This window comes from Numida meleagris, chromosome Z (assembly GCF_002078875.1).
Source record: "Numida meleagris isolate 19003 breed g44 Domestic line chromosome Z, NumMel1.0, whole genome shotgun sequence".
In the NCBI taxonomy this organism is placed as follows: Eukaryota; Metazoa; Chordata; class Aves; order Galliformes; family Numididae; genus Numida; species Numida meleagris.
This window is the reverse complement of record NC_034438.1, coordinates 26,374,758-26,399,202: the sequence shown is the minus strand read 5'-3', so window position 1 is coordinate 26,399,202 and position 24,445 is coordinate 26,374,758. Positions and strand designations below refer to the sequence as shown.

Here is a 24,445-nt window from a genome sequence, read left to right as displayed (position 1 = left end):
GAGTTTCTGGGCTGGCTGCAAGGCAGGAGCTGTTCTGGCAGCCACCCTTTCAAGGCTGAGGTATGTTCCACTTACCAGGTCGCATGGACCATGTTCAGTTCCATACGGCCACGCAGCCTGCCACTTCTCACGCGGCTCCACCAAGCAGCCAGCTTGAAAAGAATGGGCTTCTCCCATACATGAGGCCACCTAAACCATCCCACTGCCCCTCTTCACCATCACCCCTTTGCAGAGTGCACCCTACCTCTCCCTGATCTCCACCTCCTCAGCCTCGCACTCCAAGGGAGGCCCATCCTTTGCAGTCCCCGCAGCACTTGTCTCTGGGGGGCCAAGCACAGGGTGCTCCCCATCTGTACCATGGCCATCGGGGTACACGTGGCCCTCACACTCCTCCTCTGAGTCTGAGGAGGAGCTCTCCTCAGAGCTGGAGTCATCACTGGATGTAGTTTCGTACCTGGGGTAGGACAAAATGCTGGTTCAGCTGCATTCAGTAATGTTTGGTACCCATCTGTCTCCTCTTCAGACAACCAAAGGCACCTAATTCCTCATCAAACACCATGGCAGCTTAGAGGGGCTTTTGGTTGTTTGTTTCATGTTTTGAAAAACAGTAGTTAGTCAAACAACTCTCCTGAAGCTTATCCTAGCAGACACTCACTGCAAAAAGCACTTAAGAAGGTATGAATGCACACGAAATACAATCAGCATAAGTCACCCCAATTTGAAAGCTCATTTTTAAAACACTACCGCAATGGGACAGCAGAAACCGAGTGTGTCACCCTCTGCTGCTAGCTATGGGAGTACTGAGAACGCATGAGGAAGCCATTCTTGTCATAATGCTTTTTCTTACCTGAAAACAGCTAAACCAAATTTCTTTTCTTTTTTTTTTTTTTTTTTTTTAAATCTGAGAGATTACTTATTAAATTGTTACTGCCAACTGAGATCTCTTCACAGATCCCTTCATTCTGTCACTGTGATTACTAGCTGCATGACATGTAATAAAAGAAGGAAAAATTTTTTTAAATGGAAGTCTTTACATCCTGTCACCCTTGCCTTAGCTCACAGATGAAATTACTCTTGTTTAGTGTAAATTATACTGTTGCCTTGGTAGGCAAGTAGAAGGAGAGGAGCTTTCTAAGACAACAGCCATAATTTTAACATTTTTTTTCTGTGAAGATCAAAAACATGCTGATGCTTTAGGCAAAAAGTAAGTGATTTGGATAATTACAATGTTGACTGTAAAGAATTGCCTTAACTCACCAACTTCAACACCTGATGAATTAATGTACTACAGCTATTTTTCTAATGCACAACAGTGATATATGGGTGACAACATTCCTGCACTAGAAATAATAGTATCTTTAGCCAAAGTATATGAAATGAAGTAATTCCAATATTTAGGCTGTATACAGCACCAAGCACTTCAACTAAGGAAAACTCGAGGAAAGAGCTTACAGAGCTATATAAAAACAACTTGGTTAAACCATTTCAAACATCTTTGCAACATTCTGCAAAGCTGAAGTAATATTTCCTTACAGGTTTCCTTTATCTAGCCCCACACCAGAAAAGTTAATTCTCAGGCAAAGCCATCCCTTCCTGCATTGTTTAATAGCACAATGCTGCATACTGAAGTTTGACTTACTGAGAAACATTCCCATGGCTCTTGGGAGTTTGTTTGCTTTATTTTCCCATTAAATTTGGCAGTGTCCTAAGGTACAGGTACTTCAGACTGACTCCAAGTATGACTTGCAGCTTCCACTTTAGACAACACACACGTACACACAAAGGGTTCGTGGAGGATTAAGACGAGCTGAAGTGTTCAATTCTGTCCTCCTACCCTTAAACTCAGTGGATGTGCCTTACATGTTAAGGACAGGCAAAATCCATGCATAAACTCACAGATTTTTCCCTTTCTTTCTCACTGTGACAGCACTGCAATGACTTGATTAGACAGACGTTTTAAGACAGGCCCCTTACCCGCCATTAATGCCAACAAACTGCAGGTTCTTCTTGGTGTTGCTCAAATCCTTTTTTCCATCCCTTTTCTTCATGATGGACTTGAGTGTGTTTTCACTGCTACTACATACTGTTCAAAGACAGGGAAAGCACATACTTCAGTACAATTCTGTAGCCAGCTTTGATGGTTGCAGCTTTCAGTTTTTCAAAACAAACAGCCTGCTGCTTAATTTATCAGCTGACCTGGGCTTCGTGATCCTTTTATATATATCATCACACCATTATATGCACTCTGGAAACTTTCAAAACCAACTCTGTAACCAGAAGACTTAAAGAGCTTAGCTTTCTTACCCTCCAACACGCTGACAATCTTTAGGATGTTTCTAGAAAACTTTAGGAAAATATTTTCTTTTTTTTATTTGTTGCCTGAGCAAGATTTCCAGTACTGAAATGGGTTATTCTGCTCTGCCAAGAAAATCTTAATCCTTGGTCCCAAATGACAGCAGCCCATTACCAGACGTAACTCATTAGTACAAACAGCACATAACAATAACCTATTCAACAGTGTGGGGAGTTTTAGTCAAGGTTGGTTTTTCAGATTTTTCGTATTAACCAGAATAACTTTTACACCAATCTGTAGACATAAAAGAATAAAAGCTTTCATACAAGCTCAAGTTTTGTTTTGCTTTGAAGTTACTTTATTAACCCTTTTTCTTGCACTACATTCTTCTTACGAAAGCATTAAATGGTATTTCACTGACACATTGAATTCTTCCACTTAAAAAGTGTCTGGACACAAAAGGCACCATTTTCCCTATTTTTCTGCCTTCACTGTTTTGGGAATCCTGAAGACCTGCTTTAACTGTGTTTCATATTCAAACTCCATCAGCATGATGAAAAGTGAATGTGAGCCAGTTATTACCATAAAGGCCAGAGGCAAGCTGGTCATCTGTCAGGTTAATTGCAGCTAGAGTTTTGTCCTGAGAAGAAAAGGACTTCCTTCCCCGAGCAGCTTCCACCAGAGGAGTCTTCTTCTCCTCCTGAGCAGGCACTACGTCCTGCTCCAATTTCAGCACTCGCAAATTTGAAGTTAAGTGGGTGTTTGCCAGTTGGCCGTGAGGGGTGTATTCCAAGGTAGCACCTGTCGGGGAAGACAGCACAGATCATGGAGAAGTCAGACCAAATTCTTAAGGGCAACACTATCATCAACAGAAAAAAAAAGAATAAACTGGGGAAAAAAAAAAGGGGGGGGGGGGACATAACAGCATTTGTGCTTTATAATACCCCGTTATTAGGACCCAGCAGGAAAAGGGTGATTGCTTTCAGAAACTGAAAAAAATAGCTCCAAGTTTTTCTTTCCAAGAAAATACACAATGTAAGGAAAAACTATAAAGATACTGTCTTCAAAAGGGATGGCAGGAACATCCCTCCCTTTTCCTTCTCTCTCAGTCCTTGCATGGAGCTTAGGTCTTGCCACCTGACTCAAGAAAGACTCGCCGAGCTGCTCCCTGCTGACCTGCCTGACAAGCAGGATTCCTCTTGGAAGAGCTGCATGCCCTTTATTTTTCCTTTCAAAAAGAAATCGCTTTTTCTACAAAAGCAGAAACTTTTCAGGAAGCTTTCCTTTTTTGCTAGCATGCTAGTAATGCTGAAAGTTACATACTCTACTCAATTCTGAGATAACTGCATATATATATATGTACATATATATATGTATATATCTGAGATAACTACATATATATATATGTACATATATATACTGCATACATATATATATATACACACACACACACCTATTTTTAGGACAGGATTCCACTGAGCTAGTAGTCACATTTAAATCGAATCCCAAACATTTGGGTTGCACATTTTTTTCTAATTTGCTGGCATCCTCTCATTTTTTCCCTCTGTGTGTTTAAAAGGCAGCACTAATTACACACAGACCTTTTTATAGATTCCCCTGGAGTTCCTCCAGCTGTGCTATTATGACTGCTCTGCAAAGCTGCACAAATACTTCTGTTTGCAAAACATGTATTTTTTTTACAAGCCTACATTATTCCTTAAGTAATCTTCCTGGTATTTTGAGGGAAAAAAAACCCAAAAACTGGGATTTAATTTACTTTGAAATGTTACTGCTTTGTTTCAAAGCTTGCTTAAACATCCAAGGTAGGCAGAAACAACTTCTTCTTTGTATTATTAAAGAATTATGTTACACCTTCCTCATTCGAATAGAATAGTGGCACTGAAGAGGACGCAAATGTGATGCATCAATGCAAATCTCAAGTATTCTCTTTTACAACAAAACATATCTGACATCTTCATTGCTCTTGCTAGACAGCCTTTCCCCCTTCTGGCTTCATCCCACTTTCTTTCCTCTGTAACAGGACACAGCATAGTTCATCTTTCCAATTCCTTTAACTTCACTACAGTTTTTTTCCTCTGGCCAATTCCCATCCACATCCCCCAGGCTCCGCATTCTCAGCCAACACACACTTCTAAGGTTCCTTTCCCAGACATTGGACCTACTGCCAATTCCACCACTGCTTATGGCTTCTTCAAGCTACAACAAAATGAAACTGACTCTTGGTCACATTTCTACCACTGCCAGTGCCCAGCAGTGACCAGCACTGGTATAGTGCCAGTCAGCTTTCACCCTGCTGCCATCTGAACACAAGTGGAGATGGGCAGGCTGTCTGTAGATATACATGGTGTGGTATCAGCAAACACCTCACTACAGGTTGGATCACTGATCAGACACCAAAAAGCTTTTGCCCCATGAGAAGCTGCAAGGTTTTCTCCAGGATGAGTTTCCCTTCACCAAGGGCATGAGGTCTCTGCAAGCCTCGAGCCCTCTAGTGATGAACTGATGCTTATGCCAGGCACAACATGGGCTGAAACCCTCTGTCCTCTCATTGAAATGCTGAGTGAAGGCTAGAGCAACCCCAGGGCCCAGCAGCAGCACCAACCCCTGCAGCAATGCTCCTGCATGCCCAGGCTGGAGCAGCGGTCCCCAAAACTCAAAAGTACACCACGTGGCCACATCTGGCCTTGCTTCCCCACCTACCCTCACTTCACAGCGTGACTGAGATTAGGTCTCTTCCCGGTGGTGAGCATCACCCCTTATCAGCCAGGAACAGAACCACGCAAGAGGGAGCCATTAAGGTGTGGAGCACTGAGCCAAAACCAACAGATTTTCAAACTGAAAAACAAGGAAACCACCTCCTTTCTCTCCACTTGCTTGGAGCAGTGACAGCTGTAATTAAAGACTGCCAAACAAAGTAACTGCTTCCCATGGCCACTGCCGGTAGCTGCCTTGGCCAGCCTTGTCCGGTAGGTTATAAATACAATGCTGGTGCTGAGCCAACAGCCCTGTCCTGGTGGCTGGGCACAGCTAGCCCCTCTGCACAAAGATGCGCCGCACCAAGGGGGAGGATGCACAGCAGGAATGCCAGTGAAGCTGGCTCAGGCTGGGCTGCCTCTTATCCTCCAGTGCAACCCTACCCCAGCTCCTCTGGGGGATTGTGCAGGAGGCAGGTCCACTGAACTTGCAAGACAGAGCAGCAGTTTGGACAAGAGGAAAAATAAATCCAAGCAACTGCATGTGCTTCAGCCTTGACACACTGACCACTGTGAGGAGGACATGAAGGAGGAAGAGAGTGAGCTTGCTTTAAAGCAGCAGAGATACAGTGCCTCAAATGTTACTCAGCTGAAGCCTCTTTCAGCCCTCAGGACAAGCAGTAGGGCTCTGGCAGGGTGAACCGATGGCACTTGGGTCCAACCTGCCATGTCCACGAGCCATGTCAAGCCCAGGGGTAATACTGCTTTAGGCCTACCTGGGGTCTTCTCAGGTGCGTCCCTTCTAGTGCCCTGGGACAGAGCTTTGGGTAGGACAAAAAGCAGAGCAGGGAGCAGACTTCCTTCCTCTGTGTCACAGCCTCTCTCCTGGCTAAAGCTGACAGAGGTGGAACAAAATCTGAACAAGACACGTTCAGAGTGTTATCTGGGGCATCTTATCTGTGATTTGTAATGAAGAAGAAAGGGGCCCTGCTTGGCCTCCTGCACCTGACAAAAGGAGCTGACACAAAGGCGTGAGAAGCACACAAAAATAACTTTGTCTTAGACAAACTGGCCAGTACATGCACTCTCCCCACCTAGCTGTAACACATGGGGGCACTCACTGCACCTACAGTACCCCAGGTTCAAGGGAAGAGAGCTTAGGACCTGACACAGCATTAACGCTGTAAGCTATAAGCTAGCATTTAACATCAGCTCTCAGTTGTTCCCCTTTGCAAAACAGTCTAAATCTTGAAAAAGATGCTTAGACAGCAGCAGCTGAAAAAGCGATTAAGGAAGCTGCTGTGCTTGCCAGCACAACTACCAACAATGCAAGGATCAGAAAGTGTCATGAGCCAAGTCCCCCATTCCTTGGCCAGGCTGCCAGTGGGCGACTGGGCTGGATGTGCTGCAAGCTCCCCATGGGCGGAAATGAAGCCCTGCTGAAGATTACCGCGTGTCCACACAGGCCTTAAAATAGATTCTTCATCTCAGGCATGCCCACTTGATCTCACTCTGCCTGCAAGAAGCTCTGCCCTTCATCCTTGCCAAGAAATACTCGAGGAAGCTGTGGGGCAAAGAAGCAAAAGCCTTGCACAGAATCCTTCCCAGCTGCCAACAGATTGATCACAACCATTCCTGCCTCCAGGGTACCATTGAGGTACACTTACCATGCTGATTTTCGTTTGTTTATTGTTGTGGGCAAACAAGGCAAATTTTACATAAGATTCTAAGTATTGGTACAGCGTAGTTAACCACAGCCAGTAACTGCCAGGAATTTGTAACTGTATTCTGCAATATAGTGAAGGATCTTTGAAAAGTTCATAGGTCATTTAGAAGTGCGATAAAACAAGAAACTTGCAGACTTCAATCATTCATAAACCCACACACAGAAAGCTAATCTCATTAATTTCAGAGGTAGACAAGTGACTGAAGTCTCTTCATCAGTCCAGTCCCAGTGGTTTGAAGGAACAAGAACACCTGTTTTTAATTTTTCAGAAGGAGCCTCCTCTCCTAAATCACCCGTGTTCCCTTGGTACATCTCATCGGTTTAAACCAGAGGGACAGCAAAACTGCTATACATCAAGGTCAGATTAACACATGCCATCTCTGGCACCTAAGAACTGTTTTTGTTACTAACATGTTACTTCCTTTCCTAACTGCAGACCTCACCTCCCATCTATCACAGCATAAGTAGCCATAAAGACACGTGGTAGGCTGGTTGAGAGAACTAGCTGCATCAACTTTACAAATAGTACTTTTTTTTCCCTGGATTTGTGCTCAATTCATGGCAGTCTGGCCTACACCAACTTTTGAAACTCTATTAAAGACACTGTATAAACGTTGTCTGTAGTATATACAGCAACAAAATTTCTCTAACGATCTGCATGAATTTTTCATGATAGTACTCAGCTCATTATGAAATTACCGCAGTCAAGAACCACTTTACAGTAGTCTTAATTATTAAGCTGCTCTCTCCTTAAGAAGTTATTTTTTCACATAAACTTTAATCCACTTTCCGTTTAGTCTATGCACCAGAGCTACTAATGGGAAAAAAAAAAAAAAAAAAACAACGTTCTACTAAGGTAAATAAAGAGGCAGCGATGAGCAAACATGCCCTGTTTAAACATTCACAACAACTGACATTAACCCATCAATCTAATAAATGTGTTATCTTCAAAAGAATAACTAGTTTTGTTTTAAAAGGCATTTTTCAGCTAATGCAGGTTAAAAGTACATTTAAAATTTCAGAACAAAAAATTGCCACATGTGGCCTTCTTATATGGTAAGCTGAAAGAAGACACAGTCACTTCAGGCCCTGGCACAGCCAGATGTTGTAACTACCAGCTGGACACAGGGACACTGCTCCTTTTAATAGGTCTCTCTAAAAGTAATACCTCCTATTTATTCCATGGAAACTACAACAGATACAAAGAGCACAATAACACTGCTTGTTAGAGCAAATTCTCAGCTACAGAACACTGTTTTTCAGCATAGTCACTACCTTTAGCTACACATTCTTGCCAGCGATGAACAAGAGCCTGCATGCCACGCTCATGATCATCTGCACCAGCAGAGGTGACCTTCTGTTTCACAGCTACTATGACAGCATCACTGCTAGGAAAATGTTGCCCACAAAGTCCTCCCTTCATCGACCCAAACAGACAGAAGTTAGAAGCACCAAACTCAAACTCTGTGGTGGGTGTGGTAGGACAGTCCAGCCAAGACTGGCAACGTGCTCCATGCTCTTCAAACTGGTGCAGGGCCTGGCATTATCATGTTGCAAAAGAAAGGTTATTTTCTTCTCTGGCCTGACTCTGGAAGTTGGAGCCTTCAGCTTAGTCAGTGTTGTGATGTAGTGGTCAGAGCTGATGGTTTGTTTGGGTTCCATGAAATCTGGAAGCACCATCCCTTTCTTATCCCGAAGACAGTGCACATCACTTCATCCACTGAGGGCTGCATCCTGAACTTTTTCTTTGATGGGGAATTCACATATCACCACTCCATGGATTGTCGTTTTGACTCTGACTCATGGTGATGACACCAGGTCTTGTCACTGGTAACAATGTGATCCAGGGCTTGTCACCTTCAGACTCATATTAGTTCAACAGGTCCTTGCAGACTTGCATATGGAATTCCTGTGTGAGCATTCTTGGGACCCATCTGCTGCAAACATTTCAACATTCCAACATTGCCACCATTGTCTGCAATGCACTGAAGCCAATATTCATCTCCATGCACAAATCCCTGGCCATAATCTGCCAATTCATGTAGATGAGCTGATTAAGATGCTCTTCATTCTGTGCTGTGACAGCTGTGCATGGCCATCAGGAACATGGCTCTCATGGCACCGTCACCACAGCTGTAACACACCACCCACCACCTCACTGTGCTCATATCCACTGTTCGGTCTCCAGAAACATTCAGTGAGTGTCAATGAATGTCGGTGAGGGCCATTTCTTCCACATGGAGGAATTCAATTACATACCTTTGCTTCACGTGCACTTCCATGTCAGATGCCATTCTGTCAGAGTGCCCCTCTGCTGCCATCTGTCACACAGCAACAAAAAGTAACGGGATATCGGTGGGAAGGTTCAGCCTCTACTGCCATACCACCAACATCCACTTCTGACACCATGGACCAACTTAATATAATAGGAGGCATTATTTTTGGAGCAGCCCTCATAGAAAGGCTCTAGCCCGTCCCATTCTAAGAACCTCAGTTTTGCTGTCATTCTCACTTCAACCATCTTCTTGTTGAGAAGCAGCTTTTCATCCCACACTGGGTGGGTTGTGAAGCTGGCATGTTCAAACTGGAAATCGATTCCTTTAATTCAACAAGGCTGAACAACTAAAAAAAATGACACTTATTTTTGAAATCCTCTCTTGTCCCACACAAACACACGTGGAGCTAAGTGAAAACCATCCTATTTTCCCATGTGAATGGTGGAACAAACCATCTCATGATGCTCAGCATATCAAGAATCAACATGATTCTTTTTTTCTTCCCTCAGCTTTACCGTCGCCTCAGTTCATCTTCTCAGTTGATGTTTTATTGTTTCTTGATAATGTCAGCACTTTCTTGGAAATACGGAATCTACTCACACTACATATGCATAGATGTGCCCATTACCACGGGAGTTGAACTCTGAACAAAGCTCAACGCTGGAACATCATGTTCCTGTGCCATAGTGTAGGGAGGAAACAGGGATTTTACCAGAGCCACTCCACCAGAGAAGCCAGTATTCTCTCTAAGGCAACAATTCAGAAACAAACACACAAGCAAACAAAAACAAAACTACCATTTGCAAATTCTGCTCTTTATTAGCTGCAGCAGAAATGAGGAAATAGTTAAGCATTTCATGCTGCTACTGAATGAAAACAGCAAGTGTTCTGATGATAATAACGATAACAGCAATAAGCTTGTGTTAACACATGACCAAGGATGGCATGTCAAACCTCTTTAAAGAGGTTTATGGAGATTAACTTGAATAATATCTTTACAGGACAATTACTGACGAGATCTCTGCTTCTCTTCTGATACAAATGGATGGGTATTTGAAACAGAACAAAACCCAGCTAAACCCCTCAACTCCTAATACAGAGGTCACTACCATTTTCAAATGACATGGGAATTCAAGCTTTACATACTGCCATTACCAGCAGGTCACTAGATGCAGAAAAATGTACAAGGGGCACTGTATTCTTGGAGATGCCAGACAGACACACATGAAGAAATACAGTTCATGTGGAATACAGATGGGACATCTGTGTGACTGCTTTGCACTGTGCCTTGCCCTTCAGGGAATATTAAAAACATGTATGTCATTCCCCCTCTTCCCAGCAGAGAGAGGAGAGGTAACAGAAATCTCTCCTCCATTCAGGAACCTAAACCCGATTAAGATACGCATCTGTGTCAAGAGCTGAAGCCGAGGGTTTCATGCAGTTGCCTAGAAGCAGGCAGTTACTGCAACCTACAGTAGTACGCCAGCACCTTGAACAGACCCATGCCCCTGAGCCTCAGGCAAACCTCAAGTCTTCAGCCACACTAGCATGACCCATGCTGCCAGGATTAGGGCTAGTGAACACCAAGGGACAGTCTCGTAAGACAGAAGGCTGCAAATTTGTCATGAAGAAGAGTAGTGAAGTAAAAAGAACTTTCTCCAACTCACTCCTTTTTTTGCATAATGAATGATGCCAAGAGTAAGACAACCACGGCTTCAGTATCTCACTGGTACTACACACCAGCTTTGGACAATGAAAGGCATCTCATACCATCACCCTTCCATTATCACTCTGCTTGCCTTCTCAGCTCTCAGTGAAAAGCTAGAGCAGAAAATCTTCAAGGACCTTTTCACCAGATGGCATGTCATGTTTATAAAGCCCCATCAGCCTTTCCAAAACTGTATGATCCCCACTTCATTCTTTCACTCAAATCTTTATTTCAAGAAGTTATCTCCTTTCTTGCAAATACCAGTGATTGCTTCAAAAAGTGGATGTAAAATTGAAATCTGAGGCCATGAATCAGCCATTTTCAGACCAAACATGCTCAGGAAATTTTTCATTGCAAGAGCAGAACAGCTGTTTTAAACAAACAATCTGGCCAATTATTTGTCTGTGAAAGACATTCACCTACAATACTTCTTTGCAAAAAGTTCATGTAATAAAAAAAAACTCTACAAGTCACATTAAACTTCCAGCTACTGTTTTGCAAAATGCATCACATGCAGTCAAATGTAACTTTCAGAAACTTGTGAACGGTTCTTTAACAGCAAATGGAGAAACAAAGCAAACTTTCTTTTAGTTCTGTAGTCTGGCTGCACTGAGAATAAAGATCAGTAACCATCAAGGTTTGCAACCCACATCTGTATGATCCAGCTGGACAGGCATGGTGCCAATGCTGGCTAAAATCACTGTGCAGAGTGGAAATTGGTTTGTCAGCGCAGCGGGTTTGATTTCCCCGACACCACTGGTGCTTCTGAAAGACAGCACCTATGTAAACAGGAGTTGCTTAGTTACGGAAGTGAAGATGTTTATTTTGCAGCAAGCAATACACAGATTGCTGATAGATCTACTTCCGAGTTAATCTCACGCTGGGATTGCTTCCAGGAAGGGCAGACACAGATGCAGCCCATGTCCCACTTCACCCGGTCCAGCTCTGTATCACCTGTACTACCATCGCTGCTCACAAACCTTCATGTGCTATGGGACCAGAGGCACCTCTGTCCCTTCTCCACAGGGATAAAAGAGGAAAATCTGTACAAAGAACTGAATTTGATTAATGTGCTAACTCATATCTGTAGCCATAACTTCCTAATTTTAACACAGCAAACTGTCTGGATGCTGCTGCAGGTACCAAAACTACTTATCTCAGAGACAGCTTCAGTACCTTTGCCCCACATGTACCTGCCTTTAGCAGGCACTTCCTAAGGAACCTCTTCAATATATACATACAACAATACAACATCAACTATGACACTTCTGCTGCTAACCAGAGAACAGCTGCTTCTGCCTCTGCGTTCAGCCTGTTTCCCTAAGAAACCAAAGTTTGTGAGGCCATGCCTCTTTCCATAATTCAAACTTATTTTTTTGCATTTATACAAGCTTCAGATACATCGGGATGAGATACCTGGTGTGGAAAAAGGGGGTGCTGGTTGAGTTCACACACCAGATGCCCAAAAAGCCCCATCCAAAGGATTAATCCGGTGGAAAGACACTGTAAGCGCTCAGATACTTCTGTAAGGTATCAATCCGTGAGCACAACGCTTAACAGTTCCCCTGCTTGCAGAAGAAAACATTCAGCAAAAAGCCTTTTACAAAAAAAGGAAATTATGACGTGTAAGAACACAGAAACAAGCAGAGGGAATAAGAGATAACTGTAATAAAGAGAATATTTTCAAAATTAACAGGAAGAGAAAGGGAAACATTTCAGGCTTATGACCTCTTCTTATTCTAATTCTTGATGGGTCTAAACTGTTATAGCCCCAAGCTTGATTTATGCACTAAGTCAAAGCATTTACTTCTCACCAGGGACTAAAAATAAAAGAGATTTTACAGTCAGCGTATGCCACTAAAGATAACAGCATTACATGTTAAAATAAAATAATTCCAAAATAATTTTGTCAAGAATGTGAAATCTGAATCCAAGCAAGAATATCTTTAGTAAAACATGATCCATTACTCCACTTGTGTCTAAATACTCTTGAGTCTCTCAACTATACATTTGATACTGTGCAGTAAAAGTGGGGAAAGGAACCGAGGATTTACAGCTATTAAAAAGTCTGGTTCACTGTTTTTAAGGACACTCATGGCATTCGGTAGATATTCATTATTTATAAGAAGCCCAAAATATAAAATGAATACCAGAAGGACAGCAATATTGCAGATACAGTTATCACATTAGATGTGTACAGGTAGGGTACCATACATTTTCTTTACTGCTACATAGATGTTGCTTATTGCTTTTCTATGGGAAGCTCAAAATTTTACTTCACAGAATTAATGGATGGTTCCATTTAGTGCATGAACATTGAAAATAACCAGATGTACCAAGCTGCCTTTTAACAAAACAGGTAACTTTTAAGACACTAAATTAGCTGGAAGAGCTTTATAGAGCAGTGCACTAGCCAGTAATATTATGTTGACATTATACAGTAGTTACTCTTTTTTTTTTTTTTTTCCAATTCAGCACCCATCATACAGATGCATTTGCACACTTTTTCCCATTTCCTTAACTTCTCACTGCATGGATAGACCAAGAAGACTCTAAGTCATTGCTAGTCACTCCGTCCTCATGTCCAGCAACCTAACATTCATTCATACATGCAATAGTAATGTGGCTGGATTCACCAGAAAGGCTTTTTTTTTTAATTACATTATCAGATCCTTCCTCCACCCTCCCCCCTCCCCAAAAAAAACCCAACAGCAAAACCAAACCAAAGCAATCCAAGCAACCAAACAAAAAACAATCCAAATACAACATTACCCCAGGGAACAAAGAAATCCCTCAAATTAATTGTATGGAGTTTACAGTTAATACATGAAATAGAAGGAGTATTTAAACCTCAATTCTTGCCTTTCCTGACTGTCACCAAAACCTCCAAAAGTAATTACAGCTTATGCCTTTCAAACATGAACCTCTAATTAGGGATTAGGACAAACACTTATTGGAACAGGGAAAATGTAAGATGTGGTTTCTGTGAAGCCACTCTGGAGTTGCCCATTAGAAAGCAATTGACATTGCTGGAAAGGGGCAAGAATGCCACAGCTCCCTGGCTGTGGAGAACAAGGAATGGAGGAAATGGAAGAAACACTGCAAACTCTGTGGAAACAAGTTAGCTTGACACAGATGCTGAATGTGACTAGCAGTCCTGTCAAATCTGACATAACTCCTTAACTCTTTCAAACTGCATGCCAAATTTAAGGCAAAGACAACATTCCAGACAGACATTAACCCTGATACGCTTAGTTATAAAATGGAACCAGTGCCTTGGATGGCAGACCTGTAGATACTTCTCTTGTATATCCCACACTCGATCACCCAGTCATCATCATCGGGCCTTTCAGAGCCTGGATTCCGTGGGACAGGTAACTGCCTCCAGCTCTTGAGATCCACTCTCCAGCAGTGAGCGGGAGAGAACAACAACAGGTCCACCTAACAGCAACTCTGCCTTCTGCATCTCATCTGAGAAGACTACACACTCGCTCCCATGCTATGTGGCAAGCTTTTATAGCTGACAGACCCACCGTGCTAGCACGGAGTGGCACAGACATTTACCAAACACTCAGCTTACCTGATACAGTGCTTTTCTCCATACACTGTTTCTGAAGGTCCAGGCTCCGCAGTTCCTCCGTGCTGGCATATTTCATGACAGAATTGATGGATGAGAGGGTACTGATCAGCTGTGAATTGAGAGATCCAATCTGGGAGTGTGGCTCACCAAAGGCTTCTGCCAATTCGCTGTAATTTTCGGCAAGCAGCATCTGCTGCTCTTGTAGCAGCTTCTGCACACGTTCGATGTAGTGGTCCAAGCCCGTCCGCAGCTCAGGTGGAGGCAGAGGGCTTTCCAGGAGGCTGCTCACAGACTCGCACGCTGGCTCACCCCCAACACCAATGCTCCTGGTACTGGTCGGTACAACCACCAGGGGAGGGGGACCGCAGGCAATGCTTCTCATTTTAAGACCAACTAGATAGTTCTCATTAATGTTTATCTGCCCAACACCGCAGTCTTTGGTTTTTATCACAGAGAGTTTTTCAAAGCTAGGGTGACTGGAAAGCAAGGTCCCTACTCCAACTGAACGTGTTTTAGCAGAAGCGTGTATGTCCTTCACCCGGCCATCCCCAACTGCCACAGACCGCATCTCCACACTCACTGTGCTGGTTTGCTGGTCACGGCTGCTTGGAACAGTGTTGGTGCCGCAGTCCACTGCCGCCGGTGCCTCCGTACTGGTGCACCGGCTCACCATCTCCACAGCCGTGCTGGTCTGCTGGGTGGCTGTGGAAGGCACAGCCATGACTGTGGCTTCTGCCCTGCCCACAGCCTCCGTGGCTGTCTGGCGGGAGACGTTCTCCTTTGGGGCACAAACAATCACATCCACTGAGCAGTCCCCGCAGCCGATCGACCTTGTCTCCCGGACCTCCTGTGCTGTCCTGCAGAAACTCAGGTCACCCACAGACTCCTCTGTGTTGACACCTGTCTCGCAGACACTGGTCTCCACACCCACCTTCTTGTCGAGCAGCACCACGCACATCCCTGTGCACTGGTCTCGCATCTCTGCCCTCTCCCTCACAAGCCAGCGGCTCATGAGCAGCTCAGGGCCCACTGCTGTGCTCCGTACCGCTGGCCTGCAGGAGGTGCCCACGCTGCTCATTTGCAAATGGCTGCCCACAGACAAATCGGCAACCTGCACGTGGTCTCCCACCATTTGGTCTCTCATTTGTACTACAGCCTCCACCATTCTGCTGATGACAAGAGGCTGAGCCATCACGGCTTTATCTACTTTTTTTCTAGACCCAGCCGCCTGCAGCTCCTGTTTTAGTTTGGTCATTTCCCTGTCATGGGTTGTCTCCTTTAACTGAACCTCTAGCCTGTAAATCTTTTCCTTAAGGGCTTCAATGGTCTGCTGTTGAAGCTCTATTTCTTTCTCAACTTCTGTCGACAAGCCAAGCATGGCCTCTGTCACCCCAACCCCAGACTCTCTCATTTCTTTCTCTGTCCCCACAGCTACTTCTCTGTGCTGCCTTGAAGATCTGTTGTAGATAACCACATCATTCATGTTTTCATCAGCACCAACAGCAACAGATCGGCTTTCTTTTGTCAGGCTTTCTCTATGGTTCAATGGAACCTCATAGTTGCTGTCCTGGATTTTTTTCTCCAGAGCCTGCATTTCAGCAGTCAACTGCCTGAACTCCTCTACCCTACGAGAGCTCTGCTCCGCACTCTCCATCTCATCCTCACAGTCGATATAAAGCTCTCCGCCTCTTTGCACCTGAGACAGGTGCTCCCACTGCTTCACATTCCCTGCACTGTAAGATCTTTTTCTGAAGCCATACGTGTCATTTTGAGTGGATTTCCTTTGGCTTTTGAGCTCTGCCATCATGTGCCTCTTTTCTTCCTGTAACACTGAGATTTTGACCTGCAGCACAGGAATGGTCTTCACTTGCTCCTCAAGTTCCTTGAGGCGCTTGAGGGCGATTGCCATTTGTTCCCTGATCTGCTGCAGATGCACAGGGCTCACGTTGGTGACTGGTGTGGAAATTCCTGAACTCATTGGGCTGTGCCGGATGGAACTGCCCAAGGAGGAGCCAAAGCAGGCTCCGAAGTCTCCATTCCCCTGATAGCCATTGTGGAGCTGCTGAGGCAAGTGACCATACCCACTGGACCCAACAAAAGAAGGCAGGGAGCTTGTTGAGCCCATGCCCCCGAAGCTGGAAAGTCGGGGCCTACGGACATCTCCTGGCATGACCTGCATCATTCTCTCCTGTTCAAGTCGTCTGCGTGTTTCCATGAGGGTTTTTGTCACATGGAGGTTGTGCTGAGGAAGCTGTGGGGAAGGAGGAGGGAGCTGCTTACTCTCGGGGACGGTTAAGTAGGAGGGAGATGACTCAAGGGAAGCCAATGGTCTCACAGCCACAGATGAGGTTATTTGACTCCTTGTTGCCAAGAAAGACTGCTTGTTCTCATCACTGTTCGAAGAAGAGAGAGACTCTGTGGAAGTCCAGTCACCACAATGGCCACCAGAGTTCTTGGCACCTGCGGAGGCTGGTACTGCTTTCCTCTTCTTCTGGATGTTTAATTTCTTAATGGTATTCCCCTTCTGTATATCATCCACGTACTTCAGAAAATCCAAGTCTAGCTGGTACCCATAAGGTGTTTCCACAAAATAGGGGTATTTCTGTTCGTTTTCATCTTTTCCATTTATAATATCTTCCTCTTTTTCTGGAAGAGAAGAAACAAAATGAGCAAGTGGAAAAGAAACTATGTCTCAGTACACTAGGCACCCATACAAACACACCAGGGTAGGTGTTCACAGAGCTGGAGGCAGAAGCACAGCTGCAGATCAGAGCAAAACAGCATCCTGCTGATTTACACTCACCACTACATCTTATTTAACTTCCTAAAAGCTAATGAGTAGGTTTTCAAATACTGAGAAGTGCACACAGCTGTAGATATGTACAGGTACACATTGATAACTTCTGTTACAGGAGCGGTACAGAAGCGGCACAGCAAGCAAATGAAAGCAGTCCCTCCCCGAGTCCCTGCAGCCTTCCCATGGAACACAAGCTTCACACACACTATGCCATCAGATGAAGAGCCCGGGAGCATGCTGCACTGTGTGACTCATCTGTAGACCAACTTGTCTGGAGGGTACATTCAAACAGGCTTTGGGAACAGGAACTCCAGCCCTCTCCTTATACAAGCGGTGCCATCAGACGTCAGACAGATCCGCAGTTGTTCTACTGCCTAGAGAACCGCAGCTGCAGCACCAGGGATGCCAGTTCACTCCTGCTGGCTAACTCCACCAGTGCTCCCAGTCTGCACCAAGTCTCCACGCTGGGACCCTCCGTCCCACAGCCACGAGAGAAAGTAGTGGTCCCACAGCCAGGAAAAGTGCCCGCAGCCCAAATACAGGACTCGCCTGCCCCCGCAGCTCTCTGAATGCAGCTGCACCAGGTCTGCCGGGCTTCCGCGGGCTGAGTATTTATGCACAGTGCCGCTACACAGCCTGCTGCTCCCGTCCCACTTGAGAAAAACAACTGCTGCAAGTTATGAGAGGCACCGGAGGAACAACAGGAGCCAGCTTTCCGGTTACCTGAATTAGCCACATGCCTCTGCCCCCACGCTGTAAGTTTCCAGCCACATACCGCTAGGCCTCCGGTACGGCTCTGTCCTGTCCCGGCTGTGTGTGCCACAAACCAGTTCCCCAGAGCCTCCCACTCGCTCCTTCCTCACCCCATATGGAAAAAAACTCCCACGCCGGCGCAAACCTGGCCTGGCAGGGCAAGGCGATTTCATAGGCTGTGTTCTCCCCGCTGGAAAGCAGCTCTTCCACGCACTCCGCGCCGCCGTCCGCCCGCGGCCGAGGAACAGAGAAGGGCGGCAAGGCGCAGCTCCGCCCCGCGCCCCAGACCCCGCTCCTGCCCCTCCAGCAGCCTCCGCCGCCGGGCTTGTTCCTAACGAGGCTGCGTTCGGAGAGCCGCGTCCTCTTAAAGGAATATAAACCTCGGGGAGCGGGGAGGGGAGGGAAGGGGGTGAAGAGAAATAAAAAACTCTGCTTACTGCAACTACAGGAAGTGACTTAATGTTGCACTGAAAGGGTTCAGGAGGGAAAAAAAAAAAGGCTCCTGTTTTTCCAGTTTCCTTGGCACGCTTAAGGAAGGCTGCTCTGTCTGCAGACAGTGTAACTGCTTTCACGACGATCTCTAACGCTTCTGGCTACCGCAGGACGCCCCGCAGCAGGATGCTGTGTGGGGACGGTGCCTTCCCTGGCTCCAGGTGAGCGTGGGACGCCAACCAGGGCAGGCAGAGAGCACACTGCTGTCGCAGTCCTGCAAGACTGTGTGTGCAGCGACTGCTCGAGGGACACAAACAACCCTCCCCAACCAGACCACATGTTTCTGCTGGAAGACCGGAGTCTCGGTATGCCATGGAATTTACTTATAGATGCACCCAAAATAGCCAAGTGAATGCCAGAATGGAAGCAAAAATACATCTATACATGCATACTCCAAGCACAGAAGCACGCAGTCCCTTCCAGCAGGTCTGCCTCAAGGGTAGGCAGGGAAAAGGCCTCCACAGAACTCCAACAGGAAGGAATGAGACAGAGCAGCTCCCCAAGTTACCGCTCTTCCTCCTCAAATTCAGTGTTCTGTGCCTAGGTTGTCATCCTGGCTCTGTCCTTTGCAACTCATCTTTCCACAGTTCCCTGCCCTAGGCTAGTCACCCTTCCTTCTCCCCCCAGCCCTAAGGTTTGCATCCACTCTCAGACCAGCTCCCCCTGCCTGTAGTTTCCTGGTTTTTTTCTACCTTCTTCCCACACTTGGAATTTCTCATCCATTTTCTCAACTTGCATCCACTTGCCTGTTCCATAAATCCTAACCCCTAATACAGTTACATCTTCATCCCTCATCCTGGCCTTGGATGAGGATGAGTCCCTTCACCCAGCCCTTGTAAATTCAAGCTCCGTCTTACCAGCTTTAACTGTTTTCTCTTTCTTTCCAGACCCTTTCCTCTGCTTGTCTGGTTGCTTGTCTTCCTATGCAGTGACATCCCTGGTTCTCCCATCACTACACCACTGAAGTCAGGCAGCCCCTGACTAGCTGTCCTTGGGCTCAATGCGTAAGTGTTGGATGGGGGAGGAAGAAACAGGCTCTTTGGAAAGTCCCAGGACTTAAGAATTAATGCATCTATGGAAAAAAATATTCATAAACCCTCTAAAAAGACATGTAAATTGCAAGTTAAGTCATAAGCACCAAACTGGAATCACAGATAATTTTTTCTCCTTCATGAAATAGTATTGAGATCACCCAGCAGAAAAACATCAATAATAAATAACTAAAAAAACACAGCAACTCTGAACCCCTCCCTAAACCTCTCCGCAAAACCTGCAGGCAGTTAAGTGCTTTCCCAATGAAATAAATCACAGAATCGTTTCAGCTGGAAGAGACCTTTAAAGGTCATCTAGTCCAACTCCCCTGCGATGAACACCTACACCTAGGGACACCTACAGCTACATCAGGTTGCTCAGAGCCCTGTCCAGCCTGACCTTGAGTGCCTCCAGGAAGAATGGGGCATCTACCATCTCTCTGGGCAACCTGTTCCACTGCCTCACTACCCTTGCTGTAAAAAACTTCTTCCTTATATCCAACTTAAATCTCCTCTCTTTTAGCCTGAAACCATTTCCTCTTGTCTCACAAGAGACTCTGCTAAAGAATTTGTCCCCTTCCTTCTTACAGCCCCCCTTTAGATGCTGAAAGGCTGCTATCCAGTCTGTCTGGAGATTTCTCCAGGCTGAACAGCCCCTGTCCTTGCAGGAGAGGTGTTCCATCTCTTCCATCATTTTTGTGGACCTCGTCTGGTCATGCTCCATCAGGTCCATGTCTCTCCTGTACTGGGGACTCCACATCTGGACGCAGTACTCCAGGTGAGGTCTCACCAGCGCAGAGTAGAGGGGCAGGATCACCTCCCTCCCCCTGCTGGCCATGCTCCTTTTGATGCAGCCCAGGATACTTTTGGCTTTCTGGGCTGTGAGGGCACATTGCTGGCTCATGTCCCATCCACGAGGACCAAATCCATCTGGTCCTCAGCTTAGGCTGTCAGTGTGTGCTGTTCGTATCTGCCACTCCATAAGCACAAGGCTGTGTGCGGAGCTGACTTTGCATATTACTTCTCCTTAAAACAACACCATGAACACTCCATGAACACAATCCCAGCATTATAAGTGTATCTTTGGAGACATTTCTTGATATGTTAAGACAAATGAGGATCAAGAATGCAATCTAACAACAACACACTGTGATGTGGCACACAGGAGCTGCGCCAAGCCTTTGTGCGTTTTGCTGTCCCAGAGAAAGGGCCAGAATGGGTGTGCCTGCTAAGCCTGTAACAAAGCAAAATGGATGGCTGTTTTCAGGCAATAAGAAATGGCTTTCTTGGCTCCGAAGGAAAAATGTTCTCACAAAAAGGAAATGCATAAACACCTGATAAGAGTACAGACCTTGTTCCTTTCAGCCACTGGATGAACCATGGATCCCTTTACCCTCTAGCCTTGGAAGTAACAAGTGCTGCACAAGCAGGTACCTCAGGGGAATCCCAGAGGAAGCTGTATGTATGTGCTCTTCTCCCAGAACTGCAAGTCATCACACTGAGAAGGTTCAAGTGAGCAAGCCCATTCACCCCAACACACAAAGTAGCAATGCCATGAGAGGACAAATTCTCTTTTTAAGGCTCCCGTCTCATCCTTGGCCAGCTGACCAGGGGCACTAATGAAACCAGGACTGTTCCCCAGTCTCTACAGTATCTCAGGCTAATTTTAATCACATTGTTGTATTACGCTGTGGAAGGATGTGAAAACACACACACACTGTGAAAATGTTGTAGACGTTTTCTTCTGAAATGTTTTCAAGTGCCATGAGACACAGAGACATTATGCTTTCAGGTGAGTACCTGTGAAGATACTCTATGCAGCACAGAACACTCGTTGCGTTACTGTCATTATCAATGCATTTCTCCTGAAGTATGCAAGACTTCCATGATAATCATGGACAAGACACAAGCAACGTTTAAAAAATGCACTCTTCTGTTCTCGTCTCCTGCACTGCTGGGACTGGCTCTGTCCAAACATTCCAGTCTTGCCAACTTCCATGAAATTATATCCTATCCCATGCACTACACAAGAACATCAGTATATTAAAATATTGAGTCAGCTCTACCCAAGTCCACACTAATCATGCCTGTTCCCAGACCAGGAGAACTGGAAAAAAACAGGACATTTAGTTGATGTGCTTAAAGACTTTTGGGGAGAGAAAAGGGAGAAGCAGAGAACAGATGAGCAGACCAGAGTTTTGGTTCTGCAAGCCAGCAAAGCTTTACTGTAAGGCCACCTTGGAGGGTCTAGAAAGAGCAAAGAGAAGCAACTGAAACATTATTTCTGAAGCAAAAAGACTAAGGTGCCTTAAAAAAATACAGTCTTCACATTCAAAGCCTTTTCTTCCCATCTGGTTATGATATCTGCTGTAAGGCATTTTTATCTTGGATCTGACTGCTATTAAAGAAGTCTTTTCCACTGAAAAAGCATTATGAATAACATAATCTCCTCCCAGAGTTATGGCATAAGACAATTCATAAAGAATGCTGCTGAGAAAAAAGGCAGAAGCAATAGCTGGTGTAAATAGAATAGATTCTATGTTCTGTATTTCTGTTGCTGAGCTTCAATACTGGCAATCATCTGGTGAAGGAGAAGAAGAGATGAATAAAAGTTCTGACCTTTTTGATTCTTTACTGCAACAGAAAATAAATTAATGGTTTTCCCCTTCTCCTCTCTCCCCCCATACTACTTTGTTCTTTTTTTTTTCCCTGGTCTTCAGCAAATGGCAATGAGTACCGGTCTTCTGAAAAGAACCAATACATGTGAAACTGAGTATTTGTTTAAAAAGAAAAAGCAGAATTAGCCAGCATTCTTTCATTTTCCTTTTCAGGTCTTGGTATTTCAATAAAACTTAAATTGAATTTTAAAAAGAACATGGAGAGTAGACATTAGTCTTGCAACATACTCATGATCAGGTTTAGTTTGACTAGAAATACATAGATTTGCAGCATCTCAAAGAATTTCAAAGAAAAATGAGGAGTGGGATTGTAAAATATCATGTTTTTAGATTGTTTTCAGTTCGTGGGTCACTAACGTGAACATAAACAGCAGCAGAGTTTAAGAAAAATGGTTCAGATGACTGCTGTGTTTTGTTTGCACTGTGAACGCAAAGGCTAGGGTACTGGGCGACAACATCACAGTCACCACAGATTAGTGAAAGCAGAAGGCAGTCGAGGAATCTGCTGTCTTAGTATTTTACTTTTTCTAGAAGAACCGGGACCATTATAATAACATAGGAATAAACTCAAATCATAGCCACAATGCAAAAACATCCATGTCTTTCCATTGACTTGACTGGGCTTTGGATAAACCCAGTGGGAAAAGTCTCTCTCAGACAGTTAAGTTTCTCTGAAGATGAAAAATCCTAGTTGCTTAGACTTACACTAAGGTTATCATTATAATAAAAACATAATGAAAATCTTGATTGCTTAGCATGATAGCAAAAACGATGAGCCAGATCTCACCTTTGTACTGGTGATCAGATGAATGCAGTGGCCTGAATGACCCACTGCCACAGGCTCCTCAAGGTTCAACTCCTAAACCACAGTCTCACAGGAACAGTTCTGACTTTTCTTACTTTCTCCTATTGCTGTCTACTTACAGACTGTTCATGGCTATGAAAAACAGGACGTTTTGGTGTAACATAAAAAGGACTTGCAATGCTCACCAGCCTGCTGTGCAAAGACCTTCTGGTGTTTGGACAGCCTTTCAAGGTCACATGATTCTTTTTTTTCTTAATATATGGTTATAAGTTTTCTTTCGCATGATAAAAAAAAGTTACCTACAGAGTTTAGAGGGGAACAGTGTGTAACCATAACCAACAATTATTTTTGCAAGCCGTCAGAAGAAAACAATTTCAAAAAACAGACTCCTCAACCCTCTACATTATTTTTAATGTCCAAATCTTTTACTTCAGGAATTCCTGAACTGGAAACTTGCAGCTCAAACAGCTTAGTTAAAATAAAAACACATGATATAAGCCATGCAAATTAATTAACCATGAATAAAAGGCAGACCTTGTTCATGAGAAACCTATTTCTGAAAAAAATTACTGACTGACTGTAGGATGCCCCCTTATCAGAATTCACAAAACCTTTATTTTCTCGACAACTCCCTTACTTGAGGTCTGTAATATAAAGTCTCCTTTTCAACTGCTGCCACTTTCAGGGAACAGCTCTAGTTCTGGCTGCTCTGAGGTGGGACATCTCGTGTTCTTACCGCCTCAGAGTTGCTCACCACGAAAACTCAAAACTAACAGTCTAGTCTGTTTTGCTCCCATCCCAGTTTCTGACTCACAGATCCCAGGGGAAATCAAACTAAGGCTGGCAAGGGATATAGCTGCTAGCTTATTCCAGCCTGCCCCACCAGCATCAAGAAGAAGCTTGAGTAGAAACCATGGTGGAGGCTGCTCAGGAGTGTTACCATAAAAACAGAAGGTAGAGTGCACAGATCAGTCTGTGGCTGCAGTAAGAGCGATGATGTGAGTAAACAGCTGTACTTTCCTTCCTGGCTTGCAACTAGGTGCATATCTCAGTCCCTTTTACTGGGTTTTGAAAACCAGATATCAACAAGGCAAGTTCAAAGCAGATGAATTTATGCTTGCCAAGCACCTAACATTATGTATGTTTATTTTTTCATCTTGCGCTATTTGTCTATTTAAGAATTGCCCATCATCATTCCCTGCAGCATTTATTTTATTCTCTACTATGCACACAGCTCCTGGCTCTGGGCACATCTGTGACAAATTACAGAATCACAGATTGTGAATGAAGAGTGTTCAATTTAAAGATGCTTTCCGAATCAGACAAACTTAGACCTACTAAAATTATGTAAATTATGGCAAGCAGTAAATACCAACCTACAGCCTAGGAGAAAGCAATGTGCTCTGCCCATCAGAGTGGGAGAGCACCGGGTGCCAGCCCAGCACAGCCCTCCTTTCTGACAACACATCCCAACAGATCTGGGCCAACTGGCTCAGCTGGTGATGCTGCTGAACACAAGGTAGGGCAGCTTGCTGTCCTCTGTTGCAGAGGAAAAACCCTGAAGCTCCCTTATGTCCCCTGTCAGTGTGGCA

At 44.7% G+C, this 24,445-nt stretch overlaps 1 protein-coding gene across 11 annotated transcripts in view; it reads right to left on the bottom strand.

Annotated features, from left to right (window-relative positions):
- The window catches only part of KANK1 (KN motif and ankyrin repeat domains 1), a 122,221-nt gene that overhangs the window by 10,286 nt on the left and 87,490 nt on the right, over positions 1–24,445 (bottom strand). For 6 of the 11 annotated variants that reach the window (XM_021379650.1, XM_021379652.1, XM_021379647.1 and 3 more), the window contains 4 exons: positions 14,298–16,943; positions 2,876–3,094; positions 1,975–2,083; positions 245–454 (listed from right to left, as the gene is read on the bottom strand). In XM_021379650.1, coding sequence (XP_021235325.1) covers positions 245–454; positions 1,975–2,083; positions 2,876–3,094; positions 14,298–16,943 — 3,184 coding nt within the window. The other 5 variants (XM_021379656.1, XM_021379654.1, XM_021379658.1 and 2 more) reach the window with 5 other exon arrangements.